We start from the raw sequence: 22,956 nt of genomic DNA, 5'->3' as shown, positions 1-22,956 counted from the left end.
TTCCGAAACACACTGAAGAGTCTGATGGGAGCACTTGGCTGCAGCAGCTTCGCCTCCCATTTTTGTCCCCCAGGCTCGTGGGGAGGATGAGGAAGAAGCTGAGAGAGAAGTAGCAGGCAGAATGGGGGGTGCTATTTTTCACTTGCTCTGCTACAAGGACGTCCCATGCCTTTTACAGATATTCATAGGACAATTTCCCTCTTGAGAGGGCCCAGGTGTGGGGGATGGTGGGGAGGGTGGTTGAAGGGAGAAAAGACAGAAGAGGTAGTGCTCATCTGAGGACTAGAAGGTAGGGGAAACCCCGAAGGCCTGTCTCAGCCTACAAGAAAGAGGAGGAGTCGGACCAGATTGCCAATGTTAAACCAGGGGTCTGTTGGTTAAACCCGTAAATCTCTGCACTTGTTAGCAGCGTTTGGCCGCGTGTTAATTTTTTCTAGGGCGAGAGCCCCTAGATTGCAACGGACTCTCACAGGATTACAAAGGGCCAATCAGCACCATTTTCCATCAGGATCATCTGCAAGTCTCTCCCAGAGTGCATATGTGGAGCGCTAGGCTTCCAGAAGCAGCAGACATCAAGTTCAGGCCACGGGATTCGAGCGGACAGGGCAGCCACTTGGAATCATTTTCTAGCAGAGGCGGAAGGGGCTGGACCATAAGCAGCCCCATTTTATGGAGGAGAAGCCGAGCTGTGCTCAATTCAAATGATTTCTCCTAAACTTAGAAGTTGAGCCCGGACTAGAACTCAATCTTCCTGACACACAGAGTGTAGGTCTGCACTGGGGAAAAGCCCCTTAGGACTGGCAGTTGCCTGCAAAGAACAAGACATTTGCGGCCAGAGCGCCAGGAGCCCAGCTGGTTATTTCTAGCTTGCTGAATGTCAAAAATCCAGGCCGCTTCTCACAGCAGCCTCCACTTGTCAGACCAAATCAACGCATCAGCGCGTCAAGCAGGGGACTCGGCTGCCCCCGGCACCGCCTCGCGGCGCACGCCCTGTCGCTCCCGCCCCGCGGTGCACCTGACCCTGTCCCCGCGAACCAGCCCGAGCTCCGCCCACGCGCCCCGGGGTCGCCCCTAAACGCAATCTGTAGCCGTCGCCCGCGGCGGGCTGCCTAGGCTTTGTCACAGTGTTGGCGCCAGCTCTGCAAGCCCCCCTTGGCCGAGTGTGAGCACGAGAGCTGGTCTCCCACGCCAGCCTCTGACCTCAGAGACAGATTGGGCATGACGTGCTGGCTTCTCTCTGGTCTTTTCTGGAATTTCCCACCTTCACGTACTTTTCTCCTTAACACAACCCGATCCCCAGTTCCTCTCTAGGAGGATTCCAAATCGATGGGCTTGTGTCTCTGCAGAATCCAATTTTACAGGGACAAAAGCAAACCTTGGTCCTGTTGGTTTCTTGTCCCAACTTCCGTTCATTCAACAAATATTGGAGCACTTACTGGCTAGGCCTTGGGCACAACGGACTGATCTCGACCCTCAGGGAGCTGACCCCGGGGGAAGAGAAGCTGATGTTTGTAGACTGTAATTTGGTGGTTGCCTAGGAGTTTTTAGATGAGAGGGCGGCGTGGGGCTGGGAGTGAGCATTGCAGGCAGAGGGTGGTGAGAGAGAACAAGGCAGGTTGTGGGCCGTGGGAGAAGGAAGGGTGGCCGCTGCACACAGATGAGGGCGGGTAGCCTGTGATGGGCTGAGGAGGAAGCAGGAAGGAACATCCTGAGCCAGAGAAAGGAGTGTAGACTTTATCTTGTGGACAGTGCAGGGCTTTGGAGGGTTTAAACAGGGAAGTGACTGATCATATTTGCTTTCTTAGGTGGGACCGGAGACCAAACTCCTGTAAGTCCCAACACAGGGGCAGCCCCAATGATTAAACATAGTAGCAATTCAAGGGCAGGAGCCATGTTCTTCCTCTTGGCTCAAATAACCCAGTTTTCTTGTCACCTTCTCCCCCACCCTACTGCCTTATTGCTATTCCTGGCCCCACTGTGACTGGTTTGGCCTTCTGCATCCGCTGGCCCTTGCCTAGCCCTTAGGCGAGATGCTAGGTTGCCTGTACTCCCAATCCCCCCACCTCCCACCCCTACTCCCATTTTCAATCATTCGTTTGCTCCACTCAATAAAGATTTATTAAGTGGTTGCTGGGTGTGAGGTGTTGAGTTAGTCACTGGGGGATACAGAATGGAAGATTCACATGTTTCCTGATCTCAAAGTGCTTAGAATTTGTCCAGTGGTTCCCAAACTTGCCCATGCATCAGAATCATCTGTAAAGTTTTAAAAAATACAGCCAGCTGAGCTTCACCTCAGGCTGACTGAATCAGAATGTTTGGGGTAGGTTCCAGGAAGCCGTATTATTAAAACCCTCCTCCAGGTAATTTTGCTGAGCGGTCAGAGCCTCTGATCCTTGGAGGAATGCTGAACTGGAATTTCTCCGGTAACTTTTTCTCTGCATGGTTAATGGGGAGAACAAACCCAGCCCCTGGCTCCCAGCCACAAGACAGAAGTCACCAGAGAGAAAGACAGGGACAAGCTCCATGCAGCTGGGCTGTAAGCCTGGGACCTGCTCACTTGCCTTCAAAGGAGCAGAGGGGCAGATGGAACAGGTGAAGGGAAGGGTGGAGTAGAGTGTATTGGGATGGCAGGGTGGGCTGTGCCTGCCTGGTGTGAAAGTATCTCTTTCTCTACCTAAATTATATAAATTGTCCAGTTAGAAAGCAGGAGATCAGCTCTCTGGCTTGTTGAAACAAATACTCCTCCTTTCTCAGCCACTACGGTTGAGCAGGGATGATTGTGTCGGGCAGTTTCAAATGGTGGCCATGATGAATAAAAACAGAAAATCACCAAACATGTTATATATAAACCCATAAATCTCCACCAGTTAAGTCTGAGTACTGGGGCGAACTGAAGCAAGAGGGTTTCAGAGGGGGATAGTTCGCTGTCCCCAGAAATAGCTCCTCCACATGCCTATGGCCACCCTCTGAGTGACCCCAGGAAGCAATGGTTCTATTGGATCATGCCTGGAATCTCATGGGTCATCGTGGAGTTTGAGAGGATTAAATTTCCAGTTCCAGTTAACTTTATGTCTCTTGATAAGGACTGTTCCCAGAATTCTGTTAAGTATTTATTTGTTGACAGCTAAATATGAACCAGCTACTGTGAAGCCTCAAACAGAAATGTCTTTACAATCTACCTGGGAAGACAGGACACAGTTATGTGTCGAAGCAAATTGACACAAGACTTAGATATTTCCAGGCAACACTAGAAGAAATGGTTTTGTGGCTACTGAGGTTTGTATCCTGGAAGCTTATCTAAGCAGCATGTATTTGAGAGCAAAGTACTGTGATGACACACAGCCTTTGTCCTCAAGAAGTTTATAACCTGATAGAAAAGAAAGGACATATAAGTATAAAATATAATAGAAATAGTACAGGCTAGGACATGTGAATGATTTGGTGTCAGCTTTAGCATTAATAGGATTTGTACAACTTTTTTTCTCACAGCTCTGGACAACTTTCAGGAAGAAAGTTCTGGTCTGTAGCAATTAATACATGGTTATCTTCAGAAAAGGGGTACGGACAGTGCCACTTAACAGTAACAGAGTCTTATGTGTCAATAATGTGAGCTCCTGATGGGAGTTTGTACTTCGTCCTCTCCATGATTTCCCAGAGATAGCCATGGATTGAGATGGCAGGATCCAAGAGATTTGAGCCTAGACATTTGGATGGAAAGTGATTTCCACCTGGAGAAAGTCCCTTTGTCTCTTGCAGAGGCAGGTGCCCTGATACTTGCCTGGAAGCTGGAGGAGGTGGCCCAGAAGAGGCAGGTGGGAAAAGAGGCCACATAGTGTCTCCCTGGAAGGGGAAGGAGTCCGGCTTCTGGTTAGAAACCTGTGTGTGATTTTTCGTGCCTGACCGCAGGCAATGACAAAGGCTTTGCCTGGCAGGCTCATGAGGCAAGCTGCCCTCCCCGCCCCAGACCTGGGGCACAGCCAGTGCGTGGCAGTCTCTGGAAGGAGCTGCAATCAAGGTCTCAGGCCCTTCTGGCTGGTCCATGCTTATCACATATTTACACTTCTGTCCCCTGAGTCTTCATTCCTAGGTCTTTTTATCTGAGGCCTTGGGCAGAGCCCTTCTTGGGTGGGGCAAGGAAAGAGGAGGAAACCCTGAAGACATTTGGCCCCACTCTGACTCAGCACCCAGTACTTCCACCCCAGAGCCCCCCCCTCCCCCTGACCTAGACCCCAAGGTCCATAAAACTGCCAGAGCCTTTTGTTAGGGCTCCCTCAACAGTGAGACGACCCCACACGTCCACTGGGCCAGCTGACCCCGGACCCCTGTGCATTCCATGGCAGAAAATGGAACGGGGGAGTCGGTGCTTTCTCTGTTTTCAGACACTTGCTTACACGGTTGCAGTAAGTGACGAGAGGCTTAACTCTTTCGTTTTGGACTTGTTGCCTTAATTGGCTGCGCTGACACCTGGCAGCTTGGCTCTCCCTCTCCCAGTTCAGCTGAGGTCCTGGCAGAGGGACTCTGCCTTCAACCTGCTGGGGGCAAACACTCCTAGGAGTGGCCTCATTTCTGTTTGGAGGCCATGGCTTCTTCCACATGTGTTTCCATTTCATTTCTAGATTCTGACATATCTCTTTCTTTCTCGCTCTTTCTCTGTCACACACACAGTAACTGACTGAGGACCAGGAGAAGCACAGCGTTGCCAATGGGGCTGGGCAGACAGTCAGCAAGACGGAGAAGAATAAGGAGGCAGGTGCTGGCTGGCCCAGACTTATGGATGTGAGAACTACCCAAGCTCAGAGGAACCAAGAGTCACCCAACTAGAACCCAGGTCCTGACCCTTGGGTTCAAGCTCTGATCATTGCTAGGCTGCCTCCTCGAATCTTCTTTCTACTTTCCTGGGACAGTTTCTATACAGAGCTGTGCCTCTGGGGGCCCAGGAGTGCACGAAGCCCTTGTGAGTCAGTACGTCCGGGAGCCTGAAGCCTGACTGGGGGCAGAGAGGGCAGCAGGGGTGCCCAGACTTGAGCATGCATTAGAATCTCCTGGAGGGCCGGTTAAAACACAGATTTGCTGTCCCCTCAGCGTTTCTGATTCAGTAGGCTTAGGTGGGGTCTGAGAATTTGTAGTTCTGACACTTTCCAGGTGTGGCTGATGGGAACTACTGGACTAGACTATAAACACCCAAAAAGCAACAGAGAGAGAAGGAACGGAAACTGAGCAAAGGCAGGTGGGAAGACGGACAGGGGTGAGGGTAACATGGTTTATTAGGGCAGGAAATGAACTCCAGGGGCTGGTCCTTGGGAGCTTCTCCTCTTCCTTCTACCTTCATCTACCCTGATCTTGGACTTTTCTAGAAGATGCACAGTAGCATATAAATGCCCCTCTGCTGGGGGCTCTGGCCAACAGATGAAGCCCAAACCATCGCTTGTAGGCAGTTCCTGAGAGCTGGGTCCTCTCCCAACACCTTCCTCTAGGCTTCCCTATTCAGACTGCTGTGGGCTGCATAGCTGCCTGCCTTCCATGGGACCTGGGGGCTCCTGTCCTCAAGGCCTTGAGGACAGAGAGTCTTGGAGGGTGGTTGTAGTAATTTCACCCACTTCTGTCTTGCTTCCTCTGTGTACTCACTCAGGCCCTGGAAGGCCAAGTACAGGGACACCCAAAGAGAGCAAAGGGAGGGGGTGCATTGCAACAGGATGGGGGCAGGGTAAAAACGCCAAGTTCACATTCATTGACTCAGCTCATCTTTCAAGGCCCTGGTTCTTCTGAGTCATCCATGAGCATGGACTTGCTTTTACAGTCATTAGGGCTGTATGTGGGTCACTGAGGTCTAAACTGGTATTTAAATGTAACAGCATAGAGGTGAGTCAGATGTACACAGAGAAAAAGGGAGAGCAAGAGAGAGAAGAAAGAAGTTTAGCTCTCTCAAGTGAGGGTGAAAACCTAGGAGCTAATCTGAAACGACCCACCTCTCCAAATCCACTTACTGTTTAACTGGCTCCAAGTGGCTATCGGATAATTGAGACACACATGCTACGTCCACTAGCCCAAAGCTGCTCCAGAGTAGCAGTAACCTCGGGAGGAGGCCAGAGGATGGCCAGTGAAGAGGCAGAAAGCAGCAACTCTCACTAGGGTGGAGGCAGCTGGAGCTAGGGCCCCACAGTCTTTTCCCAAGACTTTTCCCACTGCTTAGTGACCCATGGAGGCCACCCCTTGACCTTAAGTACAAATGGCCCTCATGCCCAAACAGCAGCCGACCACAGAGCCAACCAACAACTTTCTGAGAGCTTCTCAGACCCTGGCTGGCTTTGCAGGTAAGAGACTGACATCATGTTAAAGCAAATGCAAACTATGCCATCCAGTGTGTAGAGATTTCTACCTAGGTTTATTTTTGTGAACTCCAGACAAGACACTTCGAAACTGTGCATGATTTTCTACATCTATAGTAGTCTATGGTTTGTGTATTAAAAAAAAAAAAAAAGCCTGAGTCTGGGGCCTAAAGGTCTCTGATCTCATCCCTGTCCTCCACCCTGGGGATGGGTGGCATAGAGAATCTGCTGTCCCCCCTCCCCCCACCCCGTTGCCCCCCGCTTCAGTCCCTCCTGGGAGAACTCGTATGTGGCTGGTGGTATTTCTCTCCCTGGAGAGGAGGTGGGTGAGGCCCTGGACATGCTTCCTGAAGCCACAAGGAAAGAGAAGGCTGCTGATTCACAACCAGCTGCTTCCTGGAACTGCAGCGCCAGGCTGGCAGCTGAATGGTATTTTTCCAAGGTGATCCAGACCTGTTACAACATTCCTGTCAGACCTTCCTGTAAGTCAAACCAGAAAATTACCCAAACCACACATTCCCGAGCAGTCAGGCACAAGATTCCAGACACGATGTTTCCAACATGCCTTAACATCCCCCTTCGAACCTGGGTCCAGTCATCCCCACAGCCTCTGTACTTCCTTAGCCGTGGCCGTGCATTTGTCCGCTGGCCACGGAGTCATGTGGAAGCCGACGTGTGGCTCCAAGTCAGCTGGGAAGTGCAGGCCTGACCTGACTTCCCTGATGGGATGGTCAGCTGAGAAAGGCGTGGAGCCTTAAGCTTGTTTTGTCCCTGCATGTCACAAAGACATTTTCTCTGGTCCTGCCCAGCTCTCCAGCTGATCTGAGACGGAAAGCTACCATGTCCCATGCTGAGTCAGTCTTGGCTGGTTTGGGAGTGCCCCTGCTTGCCCCTCGCATTTGGTTCTCTCCTTCACATTCCAGAGACATAAAGGAGCTCCCACCTCTGCTGCCTCTGAAGTATAGTGGCTTTCATGTGGCATGGACATTCTCATGGGTGGCAGTGCCCTGGGGATGTGCAGAGAGGGGTAAGGAGACATTCAGGATTTTTCATGTTCTGCCTCTGAGATGGATTATGATAGGAAACACACAAAAAAATAACAACCCTCGGTTCCACTTTCTTCATCTCTTCTGGCAAGTGGGAAGCTAATGAGGGTGCGGGTGTCTGGGGAATAACACAGATGGAGCTAAGAAGTAGGGGGCTGTGCTGAGAAGCAGCGACTAAACTTCAGCCTCCTCTGGGATGAACTGCAAAGAGCTTCTTCCCTCCTTCCCTGACTGATGGCTTATGGCGCCTTTAGATGGGACATGCTGACCACTCTTAACCCACTCCTAAACCAAATTCTTTAGTTTAAATATTCTTCAACTACAAATAATTACAATTTGTATTGAGAAGTAAGAGTTTACAAGATGTATCCTTTCATATCCTCATCAGTCTTGGGAGTTGAGTATTATTATTGCCATTTAATAGATGAAGCCCAACAGATCAGGTGGGCTTAACAGCCAGCCCAGGAGGAATGCATAGTCAAGTTTCAAATCCACGTCTCCTGACTCCAAAGTCCATTTTCTTCAGAATCCACAGTCTATACTCAGCAAATGCTGTTGACAGGCTCTTGGAAACCAGGAGACAGCTCTGAGCCTCAGGAAGTAAGTTGCTAGAATCCCAGTTAGGGTCCCAACATTCTAAGAAGATAGAGACCAGGGAGAAGTTTGCTGTGTCTGTGGCTCTGTCGCAAGGTTTGTCTACAGTAAGCTCATGGTGGTCCTGCCAGGGCTTAGCCCACTGCCGTAACAGGAGGTGCAGAACGAACAGGACCGTCCTCTTCAGTGAGGACTGTTGGCCATGTCTTACCCTCTGGGATAAGTTGCAGAAGCTTTCTTAGCTCTCTCGTTCCCATTCTTTATTATAGAACCATTTTTTCAAAGCTTAATCCATTTCTTTTTTTCAAATGGTTGCAGGTCTTACCTCGAAGAATAACTATTTTTAATGCCTCTGGTTTTCCTCACTGAGTTCTTCACCCCAAGATTGTCCAGTAGCTAAAAATGGAGACTGAACCAACACTGCTGCTTACCTGGTAAACAGCCCCCTTCCTTTTCCACCCCTTCCCACACGCCCAGAACCCTGACCTTGCTCTCCATCCTTGTCTTTCAGGGAGAATGAACCCCTCTCCAGCCCTAGGGGGCCAAGTCATAATTTGTCTAAGACTTAGACTCTAAACCACTGGTTCTATATTCTGACTGCATGTAGGAACCATCTGGAAAGCTTTACAAATCCCACCAGCGTCAACGGGGTCTCCAGGGCACCCTCAAGAGCTGTGGCCTGACTCCCATGTCCCTTGTCAAGTGATCGGTGTTAGGTGTGGTCATGTGATGCTAAACGGGCCAATGGGATGCGAAGCTGGGAAGCTTCTGGGAAGATTTTCCACATTAAAAAAAAAAGCCGTAATTCAGGGGTGTTCTGTTTTTCTGTCCCTGGAAGTTGGTGTGTATATGTGCCCCAAGGGAAAGAGCTTAGTTTAGTAAGTGATCTGTGGACATTATCTCATTTGATGCTCACACTACGCTCTAAGGTAATGAATATTTTGATTTTCATTATTATCCCCATTTTATAGGCAAGGAAACTAAGGTTCACAGAAGCTTCATTATCCCCCTTCCCCCAATGACAACAGCTAGTAGAGCAGAGCCAGGGGGAACTTGGTTCTGCCTGACTACAAAGACCATGATTTTCTCACTATTTCCCTATTCCCAGGGTTGTGCTGGTGAGCTGTCTAAAAATAATAATAAAAGCCCTGATTCTTAGCACTTGCCAATTTCCATGGTGTAAGTATTCCCACGACAACCAATTTTAAGCTACCACTGTGAGTTCGCTGAACACTAACTGGGGAAGAGATGTGCGCAATTGGCTCAAACGAGCCAGTGTGAGCCAGCTCCAGCAAACCACTAGAAAATAGGGCAAGTGCTCACATCCAGCCTTTGCTACTAAAACACGTTTTCCTCCAACTCCCCCAACAGAGCTTTCTCTGAACACACATCTCTCTCCAGAACAGATCCTTACACTGGAATGCTGCACTGTCAGGAAGAATGCTTAGCTCTTGTTCCTAGAAGGCAGAATATGCATGATGAGGGAGAAACCAAGAGGGGTGAACTCCAGAGGTTTCCTAATGCTTCCAGGATGCTAATGAAGCAAACAGGAATCTCCGAGGACTATTTATCATTCTGCACGGTGGCGGGCCAAGAGACCCTTTGCCATTTGTTTGATCTTTTTGCCATCTGAGCTGCTGTGCATTTTGTACACACTTGCTGAGCCCCCTCCCAATGCTGAGCACAGATTCATGACTCTGTGGTACAGTGAAAGCAGCAGGGGCCTGGGCATGTGGCCAGGGGAAACATTACAGTGGGCCAACTCCAGGCCTGCCCCAGTGGGCCCCCTGGGGTAGGCAGCACAATGAGAGTGTGCTTGCTAAGCCCATTCCAGATCCGGCTACGCTAGCCTCTCAGGGTTGGAAGAGACCTCTGTCCATCATCCCCACCCAGGGTTGTAGACTGAAGATGTCCAGTGATGGTGAACTCCTTCCCTCCAAAAGAAGTCTATCACACATTTGGGGACCTCGGTGAAAAAGTCCATTTTTGCACTAAAACAAATTCCGTGACCTCGGTTGCATCCTGACATGCTCCTAATTCTAACCCTGGGGGCCACTTATTATCAGACTAGTCTGTCTGCACATTGCAGGCACATTAGTCTGAATAGACTAGGTCATGCTGCAAGGACAAGCAATGGCCACTATCTCAGCAGCACTAAACAACGGTAATAAAAATAACAATTATTTCTTGCTCATTCAAAATGTCCATTAAGGGTTGTCCGGGGACTCTGCTCATGTTAATCACTCAGGGACCCAGGCTGTCAGAGCTCAGCTGCCTTCTCTTATCATTGCCATTCACTGGAGGAAAATGAGTTTCTCATCAGCACTGAAATGTTCTGGCCTGCTGGTATTGTACACCATTCTGCTCTTAACTTGATGGCTAGAACTATTCACGTTGCTTCACTTGTCAGTGACAAGGCCCCAAAGTAGCTCTTACTATGTGCTCAGGAGGCAGAGAGCTGGAAATATTTGGAGAGCAGAATCAGTGACCGCCGCATTAGCTTTTCATCTATTTGAAGGTGGTTTTGGTGTCTGCCTGCCTCTTCTCCCAAGGCTAACTCCCAGTTACCTCCTCACTTGCTGTGCTGTGATTCTTGCTCTCTCCATCCATCTGTTCTCTCTCCTCTAAACATGATCAAGCTTCCTCTGTCTCCGTGGTGATGTCTAGGGCGGAGTTTAGTTTTCTAAGCATAATCTAACCACAGCAAAGCTCAGTGGAGCTCACCCTTCCCCTCGTCCGAGATACCACATTGTCACCCTGGAGTGTAAGAGAGCATTTTTATTTTTTTGGCAGCCACAGCACCCTGTTGTATATTCACTAGACTCTAAGTGCCAGGATGTGGGGACTAGGACAGTCTTGCTCATTGTTACATCCCTATTACTTGGAAATAGTTCTGAGAAATCCTAATAAATATTTGTTGGATGACCATATTGAATTTATTCTCTTTGATTCTGCCTAATTTTCTACTCATGCTGTTGAGACCTATTATTAATACTTCCATCTTGTCCTGATATATAATAATTAGCTTTTTCAGACCCAAGTACAGGTTCTGTTAATTTCTTAAATTTGTTCCAGCACAGAGCTGTGAAAGAGTATCATCTTTGGAGTTGAAAAGTGTGTGTTTGACACCCATGTCTGATTGTATCATTGAAGAACACCTATGTCTTAAGCACGTACAACATGCCAGGTGCCATGGATACAGTTATGAGGAAGACAGACCACAGGGCTGCCTTACTATTAAGTTAATTTGGGTAAACAATACAACATCTCTAGATTGGAATGGAAATTCCACAAATGCAGGGATTTCTTTCTTTTTTTTTTTTTTTTTTCAGTTTAGTTTTTCCAGCAACCAAAACATGCCTGGAATATGGTAGGTGATCAATAAATATAAATGAAGTGAGTGAATGACGTGAATCTCTAAATTCGTTTGTTATTTTGTATAGAATCTCCAGAGAGGGCATGTGCAGTCTGAAAACAAAGTAGCACTTTGTCCCATTGTTTTATTTGTGTGTAGTCATGATGTTGAAGGTTTGAAATCTCAAATAAGATTAAAGGGAGATTTGGAATTTATCTATTAATCTAAGGGGAGCAGAGGTTACCGAAGGTTGCAGAACCACTATTCCAGATTGATACTAATCTATTAATCATCACATTTTGGGTACCATTGTTTCTTGACTCCAGCTTGGCCACAAGGAAATGAGGTGAGGTTTTGTCACGTATGCTGAAGTTCAGCTATGGAAAAGCTATCACCTATTCTTGATCAACCAGTCTAGGAACCATCAAAGAAGAAAACGAGAGTGGACTTTCAGGACTTGTTCTTTATGAACCAAACCCCCGCACAGTCCTAGTGATCAGCACCACTGCCAGTGCACAGAAATTCCTCCTTTCATTCTGTTCTGAAATTTTGCCTATATGCATCTGAATGCTTTCTATAAATCTATCTACCTTGGGCTATATAATTCATTTTATCAATGAGTATTTACTATTTTCATCTTGGAAATCATCCTCTTTTAGAAAAACACAGAGCAGAGTTGAGGAATCCTGCTTTCTTCTTCATCCACAAGTACTGATAGGTGGCTAGAAGTGGGCTTAGATTTCTTACGATCTCCTTGTGCTCATTTTAAATTTAGAAAGCTTTTTCTTTTCCATGTATGAACAAGCATGAGAAATGTGAAAGGCAACCAGGTGTGAGATATTGTTGAGTATGTGGCTTTAGGGACAAGTGATCTGTGTGAGCCTATGGGGAAACTGGGGGTTGAGGGAGCACACAGAGAGGATGTGTAGGTGGGATAGGGCGTGAAGGTTGCACAGAGATGAACACGGAAATTTGGGTGATAGAGGTTTTGTATATGGTGGGAATAGTGTGGAGTTGGCAACTACCCATGGGAGCCCCTTGACCATATCCCTCTGCCCAAGTTTAGCCAAGGGAGTAAGTGCAAGGCTGGAAGAATCTGAGAGGTCATCTAGGTTATTTCTGGCACTTTCAGGTCAAATGACTACTAAACTATCCCTGGTTTCTAATTTGAAATGTCTCCAAAGAAGATTCCTGTCTCACCCTCTGCAGCCTACTTGAATATTTGACCACACTCGGTGCCTACACAGTCTTCACTTTGTCTAGCCTAGATTCTTCTAGCTGTGGTCCAAGCCCTTAGAAGAATGACACCTCTGTGGGGTAAAAACTGCCTTGGTGGCATGCAAAAGACAGCCCTGGGTGATCTGGAAAGGCTATTGCATCGGGACAGAGGTGCTGTGGCCCAGTTTCCAGTAAGAATACACAGGACTATGGAGACTCTTGTTTTACTAGAAATTCTCTTCCAAGATACCAAGATACCTTAATCTAGGAAGAAAGCTCTTGGTTCTATTATTGGCTTCAAACTCTCAGGCATGGCAGGACTTATTGAACACCTTGAGTTCTTTCTCCTCTGAACCGGTCCACCAATAAGTTGCGTGTCCAGAGGGTGCCCAGCAGGCACTGATGCTGGGATGTGGTCTCTGTGTTATTTGATCAGAAGTCAATTAAAAGTATCTTTGTATTAAATCTGGCAGGACATATCAATTTCTGAATGGATGGAGAGAAAAGCCATTTAGGAAAATCATAAATATTTTTGGCCTCTATTTTAGGGTGAGCAGCAGAGTTTCAAATTTAAGACTGATCCCGTATTCCAGTCAGAGCAGGATGGACTCAAAACCTCCTAGAAGTGTTTGAAAGATCTCCCCAAGAAGGCTCTGCAGCCTCCTCTGCAGCAGTTAGAAAAGTGAAATCCCTCCAACTTGGAGCATCTGTATCCGATGGGACGGGCAGCATGGGTGTCCCACTCTGTCCATTTTCTGGTGCACATCACAAGCCACCTTCCCTTAGTCCTCTGTCGAAGAGCTGACAGTAATAGCAGCTAACATCGACTGAGCAGTTCTATGTCCCAGCCCTGTGGCAAAAGCTTGACATATACCATCACTGTTAATCCCCACAGTATTAATAGAAGGCAGGCAGGAGCTATTCTCACTCCCATTTCACAAATGAGGAAGGTGAACGTGGGGAAATGACTACCTTTCCTCAAGAACACACAGTGAGTGAGGATTCAGCAGACAGGTCTGCCCTCTACCCGAGTCAATGCTCTTAACCCATGTGGCATGTCACCTCCCAGACCGTGTGGGCAGGGTAGGGCAGGGTTGCTCTCTTAGGCAGCCTGTGCCAGGGCAAGAGCTGACAGAGGTTGATGCCAAACATGCAGAAATACGTGAAAAAGGTGGCTGCCACTGTAGGGCTCTAAAAGAGCCTATGCAATAAATATGCAAATCAAAATTTTATGTCATCTTAGTAGTTGGAAAACTGGCTATATAGCATTTTGGCTCTGCAAATCAAGTGATGGGGGAGAGAGAGCACAGAATCAACTTAGCTCATTGGGGAATGAAGAGAGAGGAAGCAGGAGGAGGAGGGAAAGAACAAGTGACCAGGGAGCGGACCTGGGGGGAGTGGGGCGGGGACAGGATGAAGCTGAGGGTGGCCCCTTAGCCTTGGTTCTAATTCAACACAGGAACAAAGGGAGACGGCAAAACTCTGTTTACAGCTGCTTGCTGGCCCGCTCTGTCCAACCTGCAACTCAGAGCAGAGGAACATGTGACCACAGGGCTCATTCCCAATGCAAATGTCTACGGTTGTGTCAGAGCCTTATCTTCAGATGACGTAAAATGAGAAGTTACAGGACCCAGTGTGACCCTGAGCCAGGGGCAATCGCTATGGGCTGTCTAGTCGTTTTAAGTCAACATTACCAGATTAAGCAACCAGGATGACCAAGCCTAGGAAAAAAGAGGACATAAAGCTTTATGATGTTGGCCCGTGAAATGCTCAAGGCCAAATCCGAGGCTGGAATATTTTCAGGGCAACGTGCACCCAATTAAGATCAAAACCTGACAAATGGGATGTTTTTATTTTTGGTCTGGTCTTTGCTACCAAGCTCCCTCAGCTCTGTATCTGTAAACATGCAGCTGCCAAGGTAGGCTCCAGGCTGCACGAGCCAGCAGGCAGGGTGGCGAGGAGTTACTGAAGCATGAAGAAGCTCTTCTGTGAGGGGAGAAAGGACTGGAAACTCCACCAAGCCTCAGAAGTTACCGTAGGGGTTCAGATGGAGTTCACAGGATTCAGCGAGACCCAGACTGTTTCCTCTTTTTCTTCCTCAGGGAGGTCTAAGTCCCAGTTGCATCACCCCGGCCTGCCCCAGTTCCTTTAAGAACTGGGGTCAGGCGCTCCAGGCCCTTCGTATGCAAATCACAGCCTCACTGCTGGTAAATCATTCTACCGAGGGGAAGAGGGGACGGCTAATGCTGTCCTCCCCTGTTGGCAGTTCATCTTGGGCTTCCTGCCAACCCCAATTTACACCTTTTTTATTGTTCTCAAAAACTCACATAAGTAGAAAAAATAAAATTGGCTTTAAGAGAAGAAACTTACTGAATTGGGCTAAAAGTAGGGACCCTGGAGTTAAACCACCTGAGCCAAATCCTGGCCCTACAGCTTTAGTTGTGTGACTTTGAACAGGTTATGACATAATCTCTTTGTGCTTCAGTTTCTCCCATCTGTACAAAGATGGGAGTACCCGTGGGGTATTGAGTAAGTACATACATTAAACGTATTTGGAATAAGGTCTCTCATATGAGAAACACGCGAAAAAGATTAAACATTAAGTGAAAACATCTTTTGCAGTCAAAGGCTGATCCACATCTCAAAGCAAATGCTTGAAGTTACTCTCCTTTCAAATACTCAAGCCCACGAATCTAATTTCGTTAGGTCCGTGTGGGATAGCTGGGAGAGTGGGGACCCACGGGTGTGGGGTGAGGACAGGCAGGGATGGGGAGTGGGAGGATACGGATGACACGGCCCGAGGATGGCTCCAAACTCCTCACCCGAGAGGCAAGATGATCCTGAGGGCATGGAGGGGCCTGGTGTGACCTTCATGCTGCCCACTGAGCTCAGGGAACCTGGCAGCCCCAGCAGACTCAGCCCTGCTGACTGAGTGGCCTGCTGCCCGCTCTAGGAAGCCTGGGCAAGGTAGCCTTGTGATCCCTCAGAAGGGGATGCAAGGTCTAGAAGAACCGAAGAAAGATGTGAAGTAGAAGTCTAACCAGGAATTGGAGACTCTTGGAGTTTTAGGTAAGTATCTGGGATATCCTCTCTCTCTTCATATATAAAGGTGGGATGAGGAAGTTCCAGAAATCCCATGGTAGCAGAATCCTTAGCTGTTGGATAATAACCTGTCTGATAGGTCTGGAATGATCTCAAAAGAATGGACTTAACCCAAACTGGGGGGCCCAGGTAGTGGGCTTGAGAAAAGATTGTGAAGTGGGAGGGAAGCTGCCAAGTGGTTTATTCCACAGATTCATCAAAGAGAATGTTTTGGACCCTTTGCATGGCTGATGAATTTTGTTAACAAAACAGGAGACATGCTTTATTTTCCATGGTTCTTTACCATGAGTAAACCATACCAAGAAGCTAATCAACCCCACAGAGCAATAGAAGCCGGAGCTGCACAGTAGCTATGAAAGCCAAAAAAGTCCCAAAGTCAAAATGATCCCTCCCTTTCCCAGAAGCCTGTTGGATCAGAACATCAAAGATTTAGACTCTAGACCTGGATCCACTCCTGACCAAGTTTGAAACGTATGGATAAACCAACCAGCTCAACTTCTCTAAGCCTCTCTTTTCTTCTCATTTGTAAAATATACCTTGGTGTTCACACTGTCAGTAGTGGAAATAGTGGGGGAATGACCTGCCTATCTCACAAGGATGCCATGAAGATGGAGTGAAATTATGTAGGCGCGAGTGCCCATGAACTGCTAAGTGCTACGTGCATTTAAAGGGAAGCTCCTAGTTTCTCTATTCATTCAAAAGTAATTTTTTTTTACCTTGGAATGCAAAGAAAGAACCTAGGACAGAGAAGAGATTGTCAGTACTAGCCAGATTCTCCTCAGCTGCTCTGCAATTCCCTAGTCCCATCTGTAGTTAGAGGAAAGAAAGCCACGTTTTAGTCAATGTGAGAAGCGATTCGTGTCTCTCTCAAGAGAGGTAGTCACGCAGTGAGCACCTCCCCCGTCTCGCTCTTCCCTTGGGAGGCCACATTTTCCAGATGGCATAGTTATGAGATGGAGGAGGGCTGCTGCATTCATACTCTACATTATCTGAATGAGAAATAAACACTGAGATTTCAAGGGCTGATCTGTCGCAGCTAAGCTTTTCTGACTCAGAACAGAAGTTTTGGTTAGTAAGAGGCCACATCCATTTCAGGGAATCACAGAGGCTTATCAACCTCTCCAATCAGGAATTTGCTTTAGGCCAAGGGTTCTGTCCATTCTGCTCAGAGCTTTTATTTTGACTGGAAATCTACTCTCAAGTGGGGAGGGAACAAATCCTTCTAGACAAAAAAATTTCCTTTTGCTACAAAATGCGTTTATTTCCACCCAGACAAAATTCTCTGACTGCATATACGGGTACATATAAGGTCTGCCTTTGATATACATCCTGTGTACAAGATCCATTTCTCATTATTAAAGTGTGTATGAAACATCTTTGCCTCTTAAAACATAACTTAAATAAACTGCTAATGTGTAAGCCATAAATGTGGTCCCTGACGCGCGTGGCCTGCAGTTCTTCTTCGCCGATGAGCCCAGAGTGATAGAGACATGATCAGATCCCCCGGGTCGGCAGGCAGCAAGCACCTGCAGCTCACCTGCTGCTCAGCTGCTGATTGTGCTGCTGTGGCGGTGACCTTTCTATGAAAAAAGAGTTACGTGTAGACAAAGAAATGTGACATATGCAATGTGGAGAGGCATTTCACAGAATGCAAACACTATTCAGGTCAATTAGTAGACTCCAGAATGAATGAAAGCTTCATGAATGTAAATCTAGTGTCTACAATACTGGGTATTGTGGCCCCTTTTCCTGGAAACTCAATAAATATCTATTAAAGAAAGTAAGGATAACAGAATAGGCTGTGGCAGTTGTCTTGGTGCCCAACATCTGTTTTCAAGGTTAGGCTTTAAGTTGTGGTTTTAGGAATACCATTTTTTTGTTTCTTCAGCATAAATCTCCTATTTGGAAAGCCACTTATTTCCTTTAATAGACCTTTAAATTCTTCATTGGCATTTAGAGGCTTCTTACAGACAGCCGGTATTAGGGTTTCATTGGCTTAAAGAAGAGCGCAGCGAGGTCCACAGAAAGTCTTGATCTGTCTCTCGAAGTAAAAAGCCTGTTTGGCTCAGAATTTCTAGGATCTAGTTTATTCTTCATGCCTTCACTTGTTTTGGCTCCTGTTACTATCCCAAGCCTGACACAGCCACAGAAACACATAGGTTGAGCAGTACAATTCCTCATAAAATGTCCTTTCAGTATCAACTATTTCCAATATCATGGATCCCTTTGAAATAGTTGATCTCTTGAAGTTCCATCCTTCACAGAGTTCTCTACTTGCTCCTTGGAGGTAAGGCTCTTGTTCTAAGGCTGATGCTGGGGAGTTCCCACGAAGGAAATTCCTGGAAAAACCTCTATTCCCTTTTGCGTCTCCTGCCATCTCTCTCATTCCCCACGAGGCTATGGTTGCAATTCTGGAGACACATAGGAAAAGTTTCTAAACTCATCCTGGTTAATCATAGGAAGATGTCCCTCATCAATTGGAGTTAAAATTGGCTCTTCCTTTATGAAGTCAGGGTCAAAATTACTGACATCTTCTCGGGATTTCTGCCAAAAAAGGAAACAAGGGTCAGATTTTATGCACTTAAGGCTTACTCGTCTGGCATGGGACTTGGCCCATTCCGATGAACTCAGAGAACCGCTCTGTAGCTCGTTCAGTAGCATTATTTACAGTTATGGTCATTATGATTAAACAGTGCTTTACAGCAATTCTACTGCATTGTGTATTATTACGGCATTTGGCAACCACCAATTCACTAATCCCATGAAAATCTTGCTGAGCAGGCCAGCCTCGCTGGGAGGCTAAGGAATTAATTTGGCCACCCAAACCAGCTGGCTTGCTCACCCTTTGTTCTCACTTCACTGAGGCGGCACTTCCAACAGGGCTCGCCGAGAGATGCACAGCTCATATTTGTCAACAGAGGCTGTGGAAGGTCACACTTGTCCCACCTGTTTGTACACAGTTCTATATGCTTGAAGAGATGTTCCTGAAAGACTTTTTGGAACTGCTGAGCTTAGGGAACAACTGCCAGTCAATTTACTCACTCGGTGCATTATGCTCTGGGGGACCAGCTGTGCGTTGGGACTCCAGGCTCCAGCCTCTGAAGGCAATGCTGTCCCTAATCCCAGGGGAGCTGGCGGGGGTATGCCCATTGAAGAAAATGGCTTTGCCGCTGGGTGCCTGGTGTCCAGCAGCCTAGCAGACTGTTACTGATTAAGCTCGCTGTAGGTCTGAAGAAGTTTTATACCTTTATAACTGAATGCTGGAAAGATCATTTCTACCAGCATTAGACCTTTCACTTCTCTTACCTGACTCAATGATATTTCTCTCTCCGCCTCTGGACCACCTCTCTTCCCCGTAACTCTGGATCTTTCGCAAGCCCGGCTCCTCTGCCTTCCCGCTGCAGAGCTCCTGACCCATGGAAGAGCGAGAGCTCTGCTCTCAGACCATAAGCTGGACCACCCGTGGGAATGCCACGGTACCCAGCTGCACGGCGTGGACAGGAGCCCTTGGTGCTCCCTGAATTTCTCCAGTCAAAGGGAGCCTGGCCTGAGCTCTGTGCCCAAGCAGCTAGACAGTCCCAGGCTCCCCAAGCTAAGGAGCCAGGCTGAGTGAAGGAAGCAACATCTCACGGCCTCTCTGCTTTCTTGGGGCCTTGGGAAAGTCACAAAAGGTGCCCTGACTGAGGAGCACGAGGAAATTGGCTGGGAACAATGACACTTTCAATTAGCCAAGTTCTTTTGAGGAAACCTGGAAAGTTTCAGGCCTCTTAGACCCTATGCGATTTCAATTTAGGTTAAGGGAGGATGGAGCCAGGGCAAGTGAGAGGTGAAAACTTTGGGAGAAGTAACTGGGGCACACGGAGAGATGTTGTCTCGGGGGCAAGGAGCTCAGCCTCCCCCTCCAGGCGAGGCCACCCTATATAGTGTCAGGCTGAACTTCCAGTCTGTCACTCCACAGGGGCCATCTGGCTGTCTGGTGGACTCAGGTGGAACACTGTGACATCTGAAGAAAGAGGAAAGTCTACTATAATGGCCTCTGACACTTACGATTCTGGGTCTGAAAGGTGGCTCTAGTTGGCGGTGGTTCAGCTGGGCCCAGTCGATTTCTTTAAAGAAAGGATGTCTCAAGATAGCATGTTCTCCTCCCTGGGTCAGGCTGCCCAACCGCATGGTGGGGTTCTTGGTCATGAACTGAGAGAAACGGGGGGATGGGGAGAGAGAGAGTGAGTCAATCATTCATTCACACACACACACAGCAAGCATGTCATAAGACGGCAGGCAGCAGGTCTGGCAGAGGAGCTGTGTGAGGCTTTCTGGCTGATCTTGCTTAACTAGCTGGGTTTTCCATCACAGGCAGCACAGTCAGTATGAATCATGCCTTAAAGGCGCAAGTGCTGGTGTAGATTTATGGCCTTCCCCACTTCCATTTCAGACATGGCCACTAAAAGAAAGCAGAAGGGTCCAGTTTTCTTTTCTGTAAATATCATGTATTTTTCTTTCCTCTTTAAAGAAAAGCAGCTCTTTGTGAAATAGTGTGCCTTTCTCCAACACTGCAGTTGTAGACAGCAGGCATCTTATGAATGGGGCTACTTTCAGAAACAGCTGTGCCATTTTTCTGAGAGACCTGACCCGCTGGCCAGGACTCCTGCGCTGACAAGACCACAGAGAGAAGAGTGAGAGTCGTTATTTTTGAAGATCTGTGGGAAGATGCAGCAAGGGTGAAAAACTAAAAAGTTCTGTGTTCCCGATCTAGAAAAAACAAAGGTGGCTACTTTTTTTAGGCAGCAAAGATATCATAGTTCTAGAAGGAAAGTTTTTCCTTCAAGACCCCTCCCCATTGTTTTGAAATAGGTTTAATGACTGAGATTCCATTGCTACATAGACCAAAAACCAAAATGAGCATTGCCACACATTCAAGCAATGTGTATATATAAATCCTCTGTATTTATATCAGTTGGTAGAATTCCTTGGTGCTGAGCTCCTATTGAAATGTTTTGGGCTAAATCTGCTTTCACAAAATAGCCAGTAAAGGTGTTTTGATTGCTTCTTAAACGAGGACAAGTACAGGATAATCCACTTTTCATGGCCAGAATGTGGTTCTCAATTTCTAAGACACTTAAGCTAATTTCCCATTTCAAAAGAAAATTGCCTTGGAAGCAAAAGCTTTGGTTTTGTTTTTATTTAAATCAAGTCATCTTTAAACAGACATATGACAATTTAGGACAGCCCCCAAGCATCCCTTTCCAAGTTTGATTTGTAAACATAAAACAAAAGCAATGCTGTCTCATAGAAATGGCTTTGGAGCTCAGTTTACAGAGCAAAAGAAAAGAAAATCTTGTTGAAGGTGCAGGCATGAAAAGGCAGCGTTTGGAGGTGCCCACTCTGCCACGCCAGATGGCCAAAGCTGTAAAGCCTCCAGTGTTGGTTCAAATGAAAATGATCATGTTGAAGGAGGAGGCTGCAGAAGTTCCTAAGCAATCTGACAGGATACACCTTGTAAAATGCTTTTAAAAAAGCTTCAAAGGGGAACTAATAAAAAATGAAGACACTGACAGGGTTTAATGGCTTCTCCTCTGTCCTAGTGACAAGGATTAAAGGCCACAGGTGGTGCTGGGATGGAGGAGGGACTCAAGAATAAAAGAAGCATTCAGGGCTACAGAGGCCCAGTCAGAGCAGTTACCACTTGAGGCACTGACAGTGGTCAACGTGAATTTAGGAAATGCATATCTTGCAGATAACTCAGTTGTGCAAGAGCTAGGAGTTCACACTGCCTGGGTTCCCCCTGGATAAAGCTGTACAACTCAGGAAGGAAGGGAAAAATACTTACAAAAAAGAAATGAGTAGATTCTCTCCTTAGAAAGTCAATGAGATACAATTCCTGATGGAAAAGCAGTTCCTATTCTAAGAGCTACTTAACAAAAATCAATGCTGCAAAATGCTCCTGAGCAGGAGACAAGAATGGCAGAGCAAGCCCAGATGGCTTGTGGGAAATTCCCAGGCCTGCCAATGATGTGCACGGAGGACATCGTGTAAATGTGTGGGTATGGCTTGTTCTTCTGGGCAAGAGGAACAGTGCAGGACTCTACATGCCGGGGTGGCAGAAGCCCCAGTGTCCCAGAGACTTTGCCCATTCTTCCCTGCCCCGGCACTGAATCCAAGCTTCCGTGGGACACTGTGGAAAAGGCCTTGCCTGAGGACAAGATGACCGAATCACAGCTGTTCCTCCTCTAAAAACTGCATCCCTGGAACTGGGGACAGGCAGAATAATAACCCTTCCTCTAGCTTGACACTTTCTCTTGGGGTCCTGACAAATCCTTTTGAATAAGCAAGCGGTTTTGTTTTGATTTTTAGTATCTTGGCTTGAGCCCTTCAGCATCCATCCTCTGCTTAAACATAAACCTCAGTTCAATTCACAAAATTCACAGGGTGTCTACTGGGTGTAAGGCAGTGCCCTAGGCTTCATGGGAATATGCAGATGACAAAGAGAGTGCCCCGCTGGCCAGGAGCTAATCAGGAGAAGGGGGAAGAGGCACCCAAACTCTGTGAGACACAGCTGGACGACATGAGCTCAGAAGAGGCACCAGCCGAACAGCACTGGGGCTGGTGGTGAGAAGGCAAGTGACAGTCTCCCGGAAGAGGTGGCATTTGATGGGAGAAGGATGAATAAAGTTAATGCAGGCATGAAGGAAGACACAGTCGTGTCCGAGGACACAGCCAGCACAACGTTCAGAGGCACACAAGCGCCCGGCGCGTCGGAAGAGGAGCATATTGCCTGGCACAGCTGGCACGCGAGGCAGCCAGAAGGATCCGTCAGAGGCGCGGGAAGAGGTGAGTGGCCAGAGCTGCCCTGAGATTCAGCCACAGTGTGATGCATGAATCTCAAATGGAGAGGTAAGGGGTGGGGGTGGGGGAACCAGTGATGAGGCTAAGACGGTAGCTGAGAAGACAGAAGTTCAGAAACGAGGGGAGTTTCTAGTTAACGGGAGGGAAGGGTTGGAAGCAAGTGCCAGAGGGCTGTGGAAGAAGAATGAGAATAAACACAATCCACCAACTTCCTGGAGCAGGTGAAGGGGAGAGTCCAAGATCATGGGGTCCTCCCCAGCTGGCTGGTGGAGCAGTGGTGCTGAGAAACAGGAACGGACAAAAGAGGAGCAAGAGATTATTATTTGCAGTATTAGCATTAATAGCAGTAGCAGTAGTAGTTATATTTTTGTCAGGGAATAAAGTAAAACCACTATTACTCCCTTAAAAGCTTGTAGTCTACCAAATCTGGGTGGTTGATGAGCCCAGCCTTGCACTTGAGGTGTGCAGGTAC

At 47.5% G+C, this 22,956-nt stretch overlaps 1 protein-coding gene across 1 annotated transcript in view; it reads right to left on the bottom strand.

The window, feature by feature from the left end:
• Window positions 1–16,881: 16,881 nt before the first annotated feature.
• PRKCH (protein kinase C eta) overlaps window positions 16,882–22,956 on the bottom strand; it is a 219,142-nt gene continuing 213,067 nt past the window's right edge. Inside the window, exons 13-14 of the mRNA XM_069465036.1 lie at window positions 19,689–19,832; window positions 16,882–18,185 (exon numbers count right to left, since the gene is read on the bottom strand). Coding sequence (XP_069321137.1) covers window positions 18,039–18,185; window positions 19,689–19,832 — 291 coding nt within the window. The 3' untranslated portion in view covers window positions 16,882–18,038. The remainder of the gene's footprint in view (window positions 18,186–19,688; window positions 19,833–22,956) is intronic.

Source organism: Eulemur rufifrons, chromosome 2, assembly GCF_041146395.1.
Source record: "Eulemur rufifrons isolate Redbay chromosome 2, OSU_ERuf_1, whole genome shotgun sequence".
Taxonomy (NCBI): Eukaryota; Metazoa; Chordata; class Mammalia; order Primates; family Lemuridae; genus Eulemur; species Eulemur rufifrons.
Note: the sequence above shows the minus strand (reverse complement) of the source record. Positions and strands in the feature narration are given on the sequence as shown.